The sequence below is a fragment of the Malurus melanocephalus genome, unplaced genomic scaffold, assembly GCF_030028575.1.
Source record: "Malurus melanocephalus ecotype Western Australia unplaced genomic scaffold, MMel_1.1 scaffold_385, whole genome shotgun sequence".
Classification (NCBI taxonomy): Eukaryota; Metazoa; Chordata; class Aves; order Passeriformes; family Maluridae; genus Malurus; species Malurus melanocephalus.
Genome location: NW_026623617.1, coordinates 304888 through 321334, shown reverse-complemented (window position 1 = coordinate 321334; position 16447 = coordinate 304888). Strand labels below are relative to the sequence as shown.

Here is a 16447-nt window from a genome sequence, read left to right as displayed (position 1 = left end):
GCAGTGAAGGCTCTGTGGGGTGCACTGAGTTGCCCCACAGACAGAAGGGGATGGGGCTCTCCTGTCGCGAGATGGGCTCCATCCCATTTTGCACCCTCTGTTGCTTTATTAGCATAGCAGCAGCCAATATATTTGGTGAGTACATTTCTCCTTCTCCTCTGCCTGTGTCCAAGGGTGACTGATCTTTGTGCTCTGTGTGTTRCCCTGATTAAATATATAATGATCTTGAATCTTGCATGCTGCAAACTTAACATGTTTTTGTGTGCTGTGCAAACCGAGTCTGGGCTCCAGGCTAAATACCAAACCACAAGGATCTTYAGGTGGTCAGGCTTACCTGAGCTTGTACACCTGGATTTTGGGCAGGATAAAAATTTTTCTCAATGGCTAGAGAAGAAGCCTGAGTAAGAAAAAGTGCTGCTGCAGAGTGTGAAGGTCCTCAATCATATCTGCTTGTGTGTGCCATCATCTAATTCAGACTTAAGATACGGGGTAGTCTGAGTGCTGGCCCCAGTTCTTTGGCCTGAGTTTGATAGTCCTGCACAACCAGCAATTTGAATCACTGAATTAATTAGTCACTTAATTAAGATGTCTTGGTAGACCCTCTCTAGCATTGTACACAGGGATCTCCACACGTGGCAGAGTGGCTGATGTTTGAGAGGGAAATAAGGAGCTTTGCCTACGTGACATTATCTTTAGATGAGATCACCTGAAATTTTTCATTGTAGTCTCATGAAAATTTTCAAGTGATCTGAAGGGGACTGAGTAAAAACTCACATGAACAGATGTGATTGAGAGGTATTAAAAGACAGGAACCACCTGCAGCTGTAGAAATTCAATGAGTTGCAAATTATTTCAGGCTGAAAAGCATTTAGAATACTTATGATGTATTTGCACTACTGTATGTGATTGCACTCAGACCAAACAGTGGCTTAAATGAACCTTTGGACTACATTGCTTTACCTATGTGTTTGTTGTATTTTTATAGACTAATCAGTGGTATTAAGAGCATGACATTCATCAGATTTTGAGGATGAGGAAAGTATCAGATCAACTAATCTGCTCTGTTAAAAAGCACTTGCTGAATTTCATCATTCTACTGAAACAGCAGCAAATGCAGCTTTGAATGCCTTCAGAATTTGCTAGGTGGCTTCAGTAGTTGATCATTTGCCCCACTGAGAGTGGGGCACTGAAAACTGAGAGTGCACCTAATATGAATTAGTCTGATGTTACKGTTAGAAATTGATTATTTTTAAATCTGTCATGAGATTAAGAATAAATATCTCTCCTTTTGGTGAAATAGTGAGTGATTTAGCTTCCATAAAGAATAATTACTCAGAAACTTTAATAGTGATGTATGTGATTGTGCAAAGGGCTCCTTTGTGGTCATAGGGTCAACTGAGTGAGTAGAGAGCCCAAGGTACCAGAAAATASAGAACAGAGCTGAGACAAACTAAAGACAGGCCTAGAAAAGGGTTAATGGGCATCTCCACCATGAGGTCGTCCTGCAGGCAGAGCATTAGGTTTGTCCAGTGCCTCCCTTTGCTGTCCCACATGGAAACACACACAAGGAGCAATGGGGAAATTGCCAGGGGAGCCCCTGAACCTGGCACTGTTCCCCTGCAACACTGGCACTAACAGGGTTTTGATAAGACTGAGTTTTGTGGTGAGACTACCCTTAGGGTTTTATCTTCTTGCTGTTTGCAGAGTATCAGACTGATTCCCAACCACTGCGTCCATGTGAACTTCAGAGGGAAAAGGCTTTTTCAGCAGGAGAAGCCTATGTTCCTCAGTGCTCAGAAGATGGCCAGTTCAGGTAATTCATCTCTGCCATTAATCTGCTRCCATATGATGTGACCTTCCATTGCTAATGTTTTTGGAGTATTGGTGGTCTGGAGTTTGAGGGGTGTAGGAGACTTGAAGAGACCGCACTGAGCCATGTTGCAGATCCRGTCTCTCCTGAATGAATTCCTTGCTGGAAATAATCTCTGGGTTAAGAGGTTAATCTAAGATTAACAGGCTAATCTTGGCAGCATTATTTGCATGTTAAATACTTGGTGCAGCTTGCAGTGTAGCGCAGTTTGCTGTCTTCCTACATGTGCTCATGGGTGAATGTGTGTGCCAAGGGACTGAGATCTTACCCACCCTCGTAAGTGGCACAGTGAGGTTTACTTCTAAAGGCAGTGCAGGACCTCAAAAGCACACAGAGAACAGGGGTTTAGGGAGAGGCATGTTGCTTGAAGGTGCAAGAAGGTAACAAATTAAATCTAATGTTTAGTACAGACTGTCAGTTTTCTACTATTATCATGTTGTTGCCTCCGGTGGCAACCATGGACTTTCTAGATTTGACTTAGAAGCTGTCTTAAAATGTATGATGAATCTCAGATAATGAGATTTAGGGCTCTGTCAAACCTGCTTGCTTCCTCAACGACTTCAAGTCACAGATCTGCTGTTCCTGAAGAGTTCAGAGAATTACTAGCATCAAGGGCTCCCACTGATTGGAGTCACCAGAAATGCAGCTCTTACTGATTCCATTATTTGTGATGTTAAAGTATTTGACTTTGTTTGGTTTGCTTTATGGTTTTGTTTATATCTAGTACTGGTTGAGGACTCTACACACACAAAATAAAATGTCACTTCTGGTCTTCTTCAGGACAGTCCAGTGCAGTAGAAATGGTCTTTCCTGTTGGTGTGTGGATGAGAATGGTGTTGARGTTCCTGGCAGCAAACAGAATGGGTATCCCACATCTTGTAAGTCAAAGGTTTCTATTTTTGATCAGATTGATCAAAGAACCATTTAAATCTGCATTTGAACTACTGAAATCAAGAACAGGCTAGACCCAGACTTGAACTCTGTTTCGATTTACTGGGTCTTTCTAGTGGGAGTTCTGGAGTTTCTTCAGGGCTTRCAATGGAAACCTGATGACACCTGGATGTCTGTGTTTATGAAGGTCCCAGTAAGATAAATTGCAAATGAAAGACTGATTTAATGTAACGGCTTTTGAGTTGGAGAGCTTTAACCCCATCTTTGGCCCTCTCTATCCCAATTTTCATAACTCCAAGTCCATCAATGTCCTCATGCCACCTGGGTGGCATATTTAGAACTCGAGGTTCTGGAAAAACTCAAGACATTGCCTTAATAAAAGATTCAGTGCCCAACAAGGACCTTCCTCTGACAGTTCCCCTCTCTGGTCCTTCAGGCTTGTCCTTTTGCCAGCTGCAAAAGCAGAGGATCYTGGTGAGCCGATACATCAACAGCAGCAGCGTCTCCTACATCCCCCAGTGCCTGGATTCACGGGCTTTTGACGAGGTGCAGTGTGATGTGGAGCTGGGGCAGTGCTGGTGTGTAGATCMAGAAGGAATGGAGATTTATGGCACCAGGCAAAGAGGAAAGCCAGCACGGTGTAAGTAATATTCAACAAAATGAGGGGTTTTGTAGGTTTGAAAGGTTTGGTGTCAATGGGACCCATAAGCTTATTCAGTCCAATTCTCTGCTCTTCATCAAAACACGATGATGCACCTCAAYGTGCCTGCTCAATGTAATGAAGGTAAACCCCTTTCAAACAATGAGGTGGCCATTGAGCTGTTTGTGGGAAGTTAATTCACCCATAAACTTTACTTTTTTTCCCGTCAGGTCCAGGGAACTGTGAGATCCGAGACCGCCGCATCCTGCACGGGTTTGGGGAAAAGAGCCCACCACAGTGCTCAGCAGATGGAGAGTTCCTGCCTGTCCAGTGCAAGTTTGTCAACACAACAGACATGAGTGTTTTTGATCTTGTTCATAACTACAACAGGTAAGAGCTCAGGCTTCTGGATCAGGAAGGTAATCCTGAATAGCCTTCAAGGCACTGCCTGACTCCTTTTTTGTGATTTTGCCTTTATTCTTTAACTGCACATGATATTATTTTGTGTTAAAGGATGGAATATGTGAAAAAATCTTTTTCTTCTGAATGAAATCTGCTAATTAAAAAAAAAAAAGTATATATATATATATATATATATTCCATCCCTGCAGTCTAATTGGTGTGTCCTCGTGCAGCACTGGATATCACCACATTTTGATCCATATTTGGAAAAGTAGCCAGGGCTACTTCTGAAACAGACAGACAACAGCAAATGAGGCAAATACAGAAGGAGCAGAGGAATTTGGATGTATATATGAGGTAGGGAAGACAATTCCATGAAAATGGAATGAAAAGGTGAAATGAAAGATGGACAAGTGGCAACATGCAAAGATGAAGTTCCATGTGATAATGGGAACCTCTTATCTATTTAGGCAGCACCAGGGTTGCTCACACAGGTGAACCAGCAGGTGATGAACAGCTGTGCTGGTGCACAATGGGTTTTAGGTTGTTGCAGAGGGTTGGGGAAGGCTTCAGAGCACTGGATCAAATCCTTGTCTATGGGAGCAGGAAGCTGTTGTCCTGTGGAGGAGCTGGGAATTAATACTATGATGGAGAGAAAATGGATGGGCAAGTAGAACTGATGGGAGAAGAGTTTGTTTTGGCACAGATGTTCAGACTCTCCAGAGAAACGTTTTTGTGTCTCATGAAGTGCCACTGACGTGGAACTTCTGTCAGCACCAGTTTCCATTGTGACCTGGCTCTGTAGCAGCAGACATTGCATTGTAAATGTYAGTTTTGCTGTTTGGACGGGTTTCTTTTTTTTTCAGTTTGAGTAAAACTGAAAGACAGGTCCAAATGCACAGTGCAGATTTGTCAGAGCTTCAGCAGAGGTTTTTTCAGCGAGAGCGAAATAATCCAGCTCTTTTGTTKGTCTGTGGAGTGTGGAAATTCTAGAAAGCAATTACAGTGGAGGAGTCAATCCTTTAAATTGACATTTTTTCCTCCCACTGGGAGATTTGCCTGCAAAGACCTGTGAGATTGGATTTATTTTCTGTCCATGTCATGTAATTAATCACAGCAGGATCATTTCTCTCCCAGCTGTCTACCTTCTAATTATGGCATTGGCTTAGCCTATTGCCATCATATCTGAGTATTTCAGGTCAATAATATATTTATTTTCATACTACTCCTGCCTGAAATGCCATTATTCCTTCCCAAAGGAATTGGGAGGAATATTTCTCCCATTGTTCTGCCCCAAAACGAGGGCAGAATACGGAGTTGAAGGGATGAGTTCCACAGCAGAGCACTGTAGCTGTACRAGGATTTAAACTCATATTTTAGGTTCATGTGGAACCAGTGGAGCAACCTTCTTTGGTTCCACAGACTGATTTTTGAAATCTTGACATATCCTACTAACTCTCCAACTCTCCAAGCAGTTTCCCTAAGCTCTTCATAAATATTCCAGTATAAGACAGTATGTTAAACCACCTCCTCCAAACAAACAAGTGGGGAAACTCAAAAGTTTTGCACTAAGACTTTCTCAAACAGAAGATTTCCAAAAAGAAAGATGAGCCCAAATTTCCTGCCTCACCCTGAGGGTTTGGCAGCTGCCACTTATTTTATATGGGCTKTGTCCAGGTCCTGCCCTGTACAGATTGATGGGAATTATCAAAAAATCCAAAATCAAGAAAGATTTTTTTTCTTTCTTTTTATAATCAGTAGTGAGTTGTGTTTTCTGGAAGCCAAGAGCTGAGACTAATAGTTTGAAGAAAAGGTCAACAGCCTCACATTTCTTTATTTTTCTGTATTTTTGAATGCAAGCATTCTCACCTTCAGGGCTGTGGTTAAAGAGTCTAAAAAAATAACAACATGTGGTAAGAATTGGGCTTTCCACATAAGGTGAGAAAAGTTGTGCCCTCTTGTTTGTGTGAGCCCGATATGTATCTGTTTGTAATTTATTTACTTTTACTCTCAACTTGGAACAAAAATAACCAGAATGGCATTATTCTACATGTGCCCCAAAGTAGCATAATTGTTAATGTGGCCTCTTAACGTTGAGGATGAAAGAGGCAGRATGCAGAGCTTTTTTATTGAATACTCTTTCACTCAGATAGAGGTTGAGATGCTGAGGTGATGAGTTCAGTGCAGAGGAAAGATCTCTTTCCTGGCTGGGCAGTGGACAGTGCATGATAATCCAGGGAGCTGAAAGGTCTTGAAATACCCTGAGCTGTTGATATCCATGTGTACATTGAAGATCATGAGAATATGGTATTTRTGTGTGTTTATACCTTAAATTGTGCTGTTTTAATGCTGACAGATGTCCCTCTCTGCCCTCAAATGTGACATTTTGATGGCCCTCAGCATGCCAGTGTCAATAATGGAGCAGGATTTGATGATCCAAAGTGGAGGGACTCAGAGGGCTTTTAATTTGAACACATGGCATCAGGGTGCCAGAGCAAGGCAGCATTCCACAGGGATGTACAAATCCTGAGACAGGAGCCCTGGGTGACACTGGGACAGCCCTGAGGTGACCAGTCCTTTCTCTGACAGAGCTGCTGCTGCTTTGTGCGTTCCCAAGCCTGTGCTTGGATGYCCTGTGGAAGCAGTAACACCCTCAGCTCTCCTGACAGGAGGTGCTGGAGCTCCCAGGAGTCACCTCTCCTGTGAAGATGGGCTGARAGAGCTCATCCTGGAGAAGAGAAGGCTCCTGGGAGACTTTACAGCATCTTCCAATGTCTAAAGGGGGCTACAAGGGAGGAGGAGAAGGATTTATAACAAATGCATGTGGTGACAGGACAAGGGGGAATGGCTTTGGGCTGGCTGAAAGAGAGTAGGTTTAAATTTTGATTTAGGAAAAAATTCTTTCCTATGAGGGTGGTGAGGCACTGGCACAGGTTGCCCAGAGAAGCTGTGGGTGCCCCATCCTTAGAAGTGTTCAGGGCCAGGTTGGATCCCTGAGCAACCTGGGATAGGGGAAGCTGCCCCTGCCCACAGCAGGGGTTGGAACCTGGATGGTCTTTAGGGCTCCTTCCAGCCCAGAATGTTCTGTGATTCAGGCAGATTCTTGGAGGTGGCAAAGGCCCCTTGCTCTGCTCACCTGAGCACCAGCTCTGAGCCAGACAAACATTTCATTGCTGCTCTCAGGCTCCAGTGCTGGAGCATCCCTGAGGCTGCCAGAGTGTGGCACTGAATTGAGCCTKGTCGCAGTTTCACAGGGTGGCTGTGAACTGCTTTTCAGCTCATCAGTGCCTAATCCACCAATATTCTTATTGCTGAGTGTCCTTCCTTGGTAAAAACCTAATTTGTGTAACTCTCTGAAGGTCTTGAGCAGAAAATTTCGCTTCCCCATTGCTAAGTTTTCCCAAATAAGCCACATGCATTTGGGACACCAGGCCTTTATAGTATTTCAGGGTAAGTGGATGTGTCCATAAAATAATATTATTAGATTAGATAATTAATTAGATAAATATTAGATAATTAGATATTAGTAGATAAATAATATGATTATTTTAGAACTTGGCACTGTGAAACTAGGAAATCTTATCTTTTGCTTGGAGAAATCCTAGGATGTCTATCATTAAACACCACATTTATTATGTTTTTTTCCAACTTGGACCCTATAAAGTTTTTTTTTCTTAAATAATTGCTTTTCTGGAATCTGGCTGGTGTCACTTCTAGAATATTGCACTGGAAACCATCTCTTTGATCTCCAGGAGCAAAATCAGTCTTGTAGCACATTAAAACCTCTTTYTCTTTGTCCTTAATCTGTTGAGCCATGCCCTGAAAATGAAAGATATTAGTGAGGTTTTTATCAGCTTTTGTACTTAATTCAGTGCAGAAAGTGTATGTGGCATGCAAGGAAGGGAAAGCAACCTGTTTTTTTAGGCACTCTGCCATCCTGTGCAGATTTGTGGAAGGAGCTAATGAATGGGTGTTGTAATAACATTAAGCCAACGCCCGTCTATTTTACACTCTTTGACAGGTTGTCCAAGGTGAGAATAGAATTGAAAATGAGTGTTAGATGCTGGGTACATCCTTAGCAAGGGTCAGAAATCTGMCTGAAGGGAGGTTGTCCTGTGTTTCTTTAGAAAAAATGGCATTTAGGAAACTTGTTATCCTGCTGAAACACCGATCTGTGTCTTTGGCTGCCAAAAGGAGACCAAAGGGTTTTGTCCTGGCCGTGTGCTCTGCAGACATCCTTGTCCTACAAAACCAGGAAGGAAACCACTGATACTCTGTTGTTGTCAAYTGGCCTCCCTGGGCTCCTCACAGCAGGCTGCTTTTCCTTCCAGGCTCCCAAGGGCTTTCCAAAAGTTCAGCTCCTTAAGGGAAACGTTCCCAGAGATTTCTGGRTACTGCTACTGCGTGGACAGCCTGGGGAGGGAGTTAGCAGACACAGGTAAGTGCTGTCCAGCATCTCTCCTTTGATCTGGGTGTGTTGAATTCTKGGGGAAATAGGAACAGATAACAACTATCAGTCTCCAGATTAATTTGGAATTCAATTTCATTCTTGCAAGGAGTAAGACCAATGTGCAATGCCAGTGGGAAGGGCTGGAGCTTGCTAATGAAATCCCACCCTTTGGAGCAGCACTTCAGTCAGTAACAAGTGGAGTTGGTGCCTGGGAGCTAATCCTGTCCTTTTTGGGATGTGGAATAGGATTTCTGAATGCTTAACTTCTGCCCACACTAGAAACCTGTGTCATATTCARTATGTCCAATTAGCAAATCCAGGAGAATCATAAAGGGCCTGAAAAATGAACTCTTTTCTTCTTGCTTAGGTAGAATGATGGAATTGTTTGGTTTGGAAGAAACMTTTAAGGAACATCTAATCCAACCTCTCTACCATGGGCAGAGGCATTCTCTTCTCTCATAACCTCAAGATTTAGGCATGTTAATATTTGATGGATCACTGCAGAAGAAAGAATGGTCTTTTTTTCAGCAAGGAGCAATTAGAAGGTTGAGAATTTCCAGACCTTCCTTAGATACTGTGCTTTTTAATTTTAAATTTTTTAAAGGGAAAAAATACAAAGCACAATAGCCGAAGATGCAGATAATAGATGAGAACTTCAACATTTAATTCCCAGAAAGTAGAGAAGTTCTCAAAAAATCTGTGCATTCAGAGCAACTACTGAATGTCTTGGTTTTTAGTATGCAACCACAATGACTGGTAATTGGTTTTACTATCGTGAGTTTCCAAAATTCCATCGATTTCTTTACTGCAAGCTGAACCTGAAAAACCACAGTCTACAGCCACTTATGGGATGTGTCTCCTCCTTTTTTTTGTAGATGTGAAGGGATAAAGGTACCCAGCACTGGGTGCAGGGTGTGGTGCATTAGGGTTGTGTGGTATAACTTCACTTTTAACTAGTTTTGAGAGCTGGATATACTTTYCCTGAGAGTCTCCGAGTTTTGCTCCTCTGGTGTAAGGGTGACTTCTGTTTTAAAAGCAGGCCCTATGCTAAAAGTCTGTCCTTGCCAGGCTTGGAGCTGCTCCTTGATGAAGTTTACGACACGGTTTTCTCTGAGCCAGAGCCYGCCCGCGCGTTCCCGGAGTCCAGCGTCCATCGCATCCTGCAGAGGCGATTCCTGGGGGTGCAGCTGGCCACCTCTGGCAAATTCCGCTGTAAGTAACACCCTGGGGTGTCCTGGAAGTCAAGTGGCAGTCCTGGAGSTTATATGTGACAGCTGCTGTTGGAGAGAGTTGTTCTAGGAGTGTCTTGCCCTAAAAACAGGTAATATCACAGTTTCCATGCAAAAATTGCAGCTGGCTTTTATCCCCTGCATTGTGCATTCTTTACCAGCAGATCATACCCATCCTCTGATCGATGCTTTCCCATGCAATTGCAGATTGCATTCTTTAAAACCCCATAAACTCTCCGTATCTCTTGCCCTGAGATTATGGAGATGGATTTGTTGATTTATGAAATTAAAAACCTGAGAAAATACTCTCTAATTTATGTTGGTAGACTCAGAAACAGGAAGGATTTTAAGCTGATCACAACACACTTCATTCCCAGGAGGCCACACAAGAGTTTGTAGAGTCTTGGCCAGCAAGGCTGAACTTTTGGATGTGCCCTTGAGCCCACTCCTTCCCTGGTCAGGGCAGGCACATGAGGACAGAGTTTCTCTGCCTACAGGCAATGAACTCTGCAGGACACGAGGTCAGGCACYTCCTTCCACCAAGACCAGAGCCCAGAGCAAACTGCCTTGGCTACTGGGGAGAGTTTGGATCTCCTGTGTGATAGTTCAAGCTCCTATCCAAAGTCCCAAACTCCTCTGACATTGTGTCTGACTTGCTGAGGAGTTGCATCACCAGAAAYATCAAGCAGATACTGATGTCAGTGTTCTGGCCACACAGTCATGCCGTTTTCCTGGCTTTGGGACAAGCTGATCCTTCTTGGGAGTCTGGAAACCATCTTCCCTCTCCATTGCTCAGTGTTTTTGGCTTGGCTCTGGCTGTAGCAGCTGTCAGCACAGATGAAGCTGTACCAGCCACAAGATGGAGATGTGACCTCGTTCATCAGCCACCGAGGGCAATGCTCTGGTGACTTACCCAGTTCTCACACTGTCACCTGAAACTACTCAAATTAGGGTGAGCAGGTTGCTGTGACACAGGGCTCTTGCTGCCTTACACAGCTGGATGTACCTGGAAAGTTCTGAAGGTGAGAAATGTGTAGGCTATAAGATTACAGGTTGGAATAAACAACAAAATTCCTGTTAGGATTAAGTCCTGTACTAGAGAGATCATACCCYGGAAAATTTACTTGATGAATTTTTGCCTTCTCTGCCATAAAGGTCAGTTTGACAGGSTTTTCAGATCCCTGCAGAAGGAAATAGAGAATGGGGTAGTCTCAGCCCAAATTTCCAGTCAGGTGCGGATCTGCTTGCAGGAGCAATGCCTCAATTCTTCAGTTTGCCTTCAAATTGGTCCCCCAAAGTCCACACTGTCTCTGTTGGCCAAGTTTGCTTTTGCACTGAGGGCCAGAGCTCCCTCAGGCCCCGGCATGGTTCCCTGGGAGAGATGTTCCTCTCTGCCTACTTGCAGCTGTGGCTGAAATTTTTTTTGAGGTTTTATCTTCTTTTGTTTAGTTTTCAGAAGTTAATACCTACAGTAGAAAACCATGGGACAAATTCTCCAGGGAAGAAGAGGATGGAGTATTCACATTTTGAGCTGGAGCTTGACGTGTCACTGAAAATGATCAGGAAATTAATTTTTTTTTCCTTTTTCCTAAGTAGGCAAACAATGTATGAAACAGAGTTGGCTCTGAAACTTTAAACCTTCCTTGCTGAATGCACACTGTTTTCCCTGCAGGCCCCTCGAAGTGTGAGGCTGAGCGTTCTGCAGCCCTGCGTTTCCAGCACCCCTACGTGCCATCCTGTGCCACCGACGGGGGCTACGCGGCCACACAGTGCCACCAGCGGGGACAGTGCTGGTGCGTGGACAGCCAGGGCACAGAGATCCCGGGCACAAGGAGGAGAGGACAGCCCCCAGCCTGCGGTATGTGTGACATTGGGGAAAGGAAAAACACTCCCTTACCKCAGTGCCTTTAGGAGGAAAAAGAGCAGAACAGCTCCTTTCCTGGCCCTGATGGATTCTGGTGTTCAAAGACCCCAAAACTTCCCTGTGGTTAAGAATCACATTCTAATGAATTATTAAATATCATGCTGCTCTAATTTTCAGTTATGACCTTTCTTTAGCCTTTTCGTTTTGCATATGATAAGGTTTTTCTTTGCAGCTCTGATATCTCTCTCTTGACTCCAGGAACTGGGGTGTTAACTGTGAATATCTGGGGTAATATAAGGAAGCAAGTGATGGTGATTTTGTGTTTTACCTCCTTCCTTTGGTAAAATGCTGCAGAATTTCTAAGTCGTCTCCCATCCTGACTGTTTTTTTTCCCAACTCTGTGTATTTTGCCATGAAAACTGCCAAATCCAGTAAAAAAACAAACAAACAAACAAACAAACAAAACCACCCAACAAACAATTCAGAAATGGTGTATAGGTTTGGGCTTTGAGAAATTCCACAGAGAATACACCATCAAATCAGTGCCCCAAATGGAAATGACAGCAGAAATGTCCAGGGGCCAGAGGGGAGGAGGAAAGTTAAAAACCTTCACTCTGAAGTGCACTACCTAAATATTCAGGATTGTGCTGGAGGGCTGGGGCACAGGGTCTTAATRTGGGGGCTGCCTTGGGGGAAGGCAATTGCTCTGTCTGTGAGCACAGCTTCCCACGCAGCTAAAAAAGGAGGAATCTGCCCTGGGTGTCACAGCTCCAAGTGCTCGGAGCACTCTGGGCACACTCAGGCTTTCTGTGAAATGAAAACTTCAGYGTGCCTTCGAGGCTGATCAGCAGGGATATTGCGAGGGAACCTCTGAGAGGCCTCACCATATGTTGGGACTGGTTGTTTTCTCTTTGAGTATGCTTTGCTGAGCCCTCCTGATAATTTTTTGAGTGGGGGGAGGAAAGGAGGGCAATGACTTGAGGCTGCTTGCAGCTTTTATTGGCAGGCTCAGGAAATTTAAGCAGGGGAAAATTTCTGCAGAGGTTTCACAGATTAACTCCTGAGAAGGTATTTAATGAGGATATAGCTGCAGTCTTTTCAGACAGCTACATGCCCTGTGTGTGTCTCCAGTTCTCCTCTGTTTTATTTCGTGGTCAAAACCCATGTAGATGTGGTACTTAGGGACRCAGTTTAGTGGTGGACCTGGCAGTGCTGTGGGTTAATGGTTGACTCARTAACCTTACAGGTCTTTTCCAGCCWTAATGTTTCTGTGATTCTCTAATGTTTTTGGCTCTCACACTCAGCAGTGTGAACACTGGARGAGTCAGAGCCGTAGGTGTGGGCAGCATGTGGGGCTCTCACGTCACCTGGGGCAGTTTTCACATCACCAGRCAGTCCTGACAGGGACACGCCTCTTTTCAGACCTTTTACTGTGGGTTCATCCCAGCAGTGCCTTTTGTGTTTATTCTTTCCTCCTCTGCTTTGCCTTGATTCMGCACTGGGTAGGAGGGGAGAGTGTTTATGAACCATGATCCTACATTTGTTTCATATTACCCTTCCTGTGGAATTGTGGCTTACACTGACTTATTGGCCCTCTGAGGAATGTTCTTCATCCCTCTAACCAAGAGCCAACACTGAAAACAGAAGGGGCCCATCCTACAGAAAGTTCTTTTACAAAGAAACTTCTGCGAAGAGACCCTGAGGTCCTGTCAGGAACTGCAGAGCAGGACAAGGGTGCAAGAGGAGGAGTGAGAATGATGTCAGCCACAGAATATCAGATTACTTGCTTATCTGTTTTAGCAGCTGTTAAGTTTTCCAGCTTTTATCCTTACTGTTAACAGGATTTGTGCTTGGTTTATCATATTGCCTGATTGTAGAAAGAATGGAGATGGAGTGGGGAATCCAAGGGAAGCAGTGCTGGGATAGACTAAAGCTGTTTATCCATCTTGTCCCCTCCAGGGACAGCAGTGGTGCTTGGGGAGAAAGTGTGAGACACTTGGAAAATGCACAGAGCTTCCAAATATCCTCCTGCAGGTGGGACACACCCCAAACTGGAGGCTGAGTCCAGATCACTGTGTTGAGCCCTCCCCTATGGAGTTAACTTCCAGGGATTTGCTMATTGCCCTCTAATCTTTTATCCTTCCTAGCACTCTCTGGCAATAAATTTCATGATCATAATTATGCTCTCTACATCTGGACTTCTCTGTRCTGTGAGAAATACTGAATAATAATTGTCTATTGTGAATGATGTGGAAAATGCTGCTTTTTAAAAACCTTTTTCATAGTTTTTTTTTGTCCAGGCTAACTGTTCTCTCATACTGGAAAAGTTGTTCTGTCATCAAAATGATTTTGCCTCCCTTCCCTATAGTTCTATTACTTTTGTATTCCTTTTCCATAATTCTGCTACTCTTCAGGGCCAGGTGACTGTGTGGCACAGAAGTCAAGCTGCTGTGTGCATTCCAGAGATGCAGCCAGTGCTATAACCATCCTGTCTGTCTGATTCTTTATATTTACCAAGTCTTTCCTTTTTTTCTGCCTTTTGAGCCCTAAGCTCAGTCCTCCTTCACTGATGTGTTGCCTCCTAACAGGGAGCAGTGGCTGCTCTGTATCAGTGCAGGTGGGGCTGGGTGCAGCTCCTGTGACACAGCTTGGCCAGGATCTGGGTGACCAGGGCCACTGTTGGTACCCTCAATATCCTGACATTTGTCTATTTCTGTTGGARTTCTGTATTTTTTCCCTTAGAGCTCATTTGTGAATGCCATCTGGTCCTTAGCACTCTATTACTAATTTTAACAATTTATTTTCAAAACTCTCGCAATGAACATCTCACTATGAAACTGAAGATCCTGTTAGGAAACCTCCATAAATTCCTCTTTAGTGGGCATTGTTTAAAGTAACTTGCTGTTCTTCTGCATTCTGTTTCTCCTTCTTAGGTTCACACATTTCACCTGAATCATCAGAGGTTTTCATTAGCAACAGGCATCCTACTAGAAAGCTCAAATATTTGGAAAACACATTTTTCATTCTTTCAGCCACAGGGTTGAGGATTTGCATTGGAAAGCAATAGAACCAGTAAAAGACCACAGAGCAGAGAACTYGGCCATGGGGAAGGAATGCTTCCTTTCATTTTGTTTCTTGACTGGAGAATTTTATTTGCAGACCCCATGCACTAACATTTCAAATTCCCTTATCAATGTGTCTGATGCATAGTTTGGAACCAGGTTAATCTATACTTAAATATTGTTTCTGCCCCAGCTGCTCAAAAGAGAGCAATAGAGTTACAGGTTCTGGAGATTCCAAAATTTGCTCTTTTTTTCTTTCTTTTTTTTTTTTTTTTTAAATATCTTTCTGCAGGTGAAGCACAGTCGTGCATCTCCAAGCGGCGACGAGCCTTGTCGAGGCTCCTTCACGGCCCTGCTGGGTACTTCAGTCAGTCCAATTTGTTTTCCACGCCAGATAAACAGTCAGAAAAAATTGATGGCTTTTCAAGACCCTGCCCTCCCTCCTTCAAGGAGCTGTTTCTGGACTCTGGATTGTCATCTCCACTCACACAAAGCCCGTTTGTCAGCCAGACTGCTGAGYTGGAAACCACCCTTGGTGAAGCCATCACGGGGATGTTCCCATCGAGGGAGCTGGCGCAGGTGGCACTGAGATTTACTGCCAATCCCAAGCGGTTCCAAGAAAACCTCTTCGGAGGGAGGTTCTTGAAGAATTTGATCCAGTTTAATTTCACAGGGGTACTTGGCACTAGTGGGAAACACAGCATTGGCCAATTTTTCCTGCAGGAGGATGTGTCAGAGAGGGATAATGGCCAGGGCCCTCTGGAATCAGCTGAGGCATTTTCAATGGAGGTGTCAAAGGGGAGCTCCATTCTGAGCAAACCTCTTGTGGGCAGCTTTGGCCGCACTGTAACTCTGCAGGACAACCAGAAAATGATGAAATTCCTTTCTTCCATCCTGGAACTACCAGAGTTCTTTACTTTTCTTCAGCAAGTGATTTCTGTCCCCAGAAGCATTGCTGAAGATTTAGGTGAAGTGGTGAAACTGGCGCTGGGATCCAGAGRCTGTGGTGAGGAGCCAAGGGACCTGTTTGTTCCAACCTGCACCRAGGAGGGGAGGTATGAGGAAGTTCAGTGCTATGCAGGAGAGTGCTGGTGTTTGGACACTTTGGGAAAGGAAGTTCCAGGCTCCAGACGTCAAGGCAAACGCCCAAGGTGCCCCACTGATTGYGAGAAGCAAAGAAGAAACCTGAGARAGCTGAAGCAAAGTCTGCCTGCAGGGTCAGATCTCTTTATTCCCTCATGTAATGAGGATGGAGACTTCCTGCCACTCCAGTGTTTTGGGACAAATTGCTTCTGTGTCGATTTGAACGGCAGGACTGTTCCAGGAATAAGGGGAGAAGCTGGAAAGCCGATGCAGTGTAAGTCTTAGGGACTGGGAATTTAAAGATGCTTTCTTTTGGATTGGAATTGCGTGGTTCTTTCTTCATATCTGATTCCATCTGGAAATAAATGGATGACATGTGCAAATGTCTCCTAATAGGAAAGCAAGTTAGCTTTACAGTGGCAGGGAAGTACAGTGTGTGTCAGTCATGATMTCCTAAAGGTGCTCAGGGTGTAGGGTGGGCACACTCAGAGCAGAGGGGGCTGAGGTCTTGCCTTGCTGATGAAGGTGCTGTTGGCCTGTTTCATCCTAAACATGCAGTTGTTGTGTGGAACATCCATGGTGCCCGGAGACCTGGAGCATCTGCAGAGCTGAATGTGACCCCCGCTGGGTGAAAAAGTCACTTGGGCTCCGTCACTGGCTCATCTTTTACTAAGAACTTTGGATTTTCAGTGCCCTAAACTAYGAACTTGATTTAGTCTTTTTAGCTCAAGAATAGATCCTCAGGAGTCCAAACATAGGAGCGGGATTCAGTGGCTGGTAGGTTTCTCGTAAGGGTCACATAGGCCAAAAAAGTGAATTGCAAGTGATTTTTGACATCGGTTTGGCAGCCTGTGAACTGCCTCTCCTTGCTCTTTGTGGAATATGAAGCAAGAAGGAAGCACATAGACTGTGAATATTTGTCTTTCAAGTTTCTGTGAACTGAAAATGACACACCA

At 44.2% G+C, this 16447-nt stretch overlaps 1 protein-coding gene across 1 annotated transcript in view; it reads left to right on the top strand.

Moving 5' to 3' along the window:
• The first annotated feature begins 71 nt into the window (after positions 1 to 71).
• The window catches only part of TG (thyroglobulin), a 143308-nt gene continuing 126932 nt past the window's right edge, over positions 72 to 16447 (top strand). Inside the window, exons 1-9 of the mRNA XM_057379076.1 lie at positions 72 to 135; positions 1705 to 1813; positions 2651 to 2748; positions 3198 to 3401; positions 3632 to 3791; positions 8135 to 8241; positions 9322 to 9465; positions 11155 to 11340; positions 14701 to 15765. Of these exons, the coding sequence (XP_057235059.1) occupies positions 72 to 135; positions 1705 to 1813; positions 2651 to 2748; positions 3198 to 3401; positions 3632 to 3791; positions 8135 to 8241; positions 9322 to 9465; positions 11155 to 11340; positions 14701 to 15765 (2137 nt within the window). The remainder of the gene's footprint in view (positions 136 to 1704; positions 1814 to 2650; positions 2749 to 3197; positions 3402 to 3631; positions 3792 to 8134; positions 8242 to 9321; positions 9466 to 11154; positions 11341 to 14700; positions 15766 to 16447) is intronic.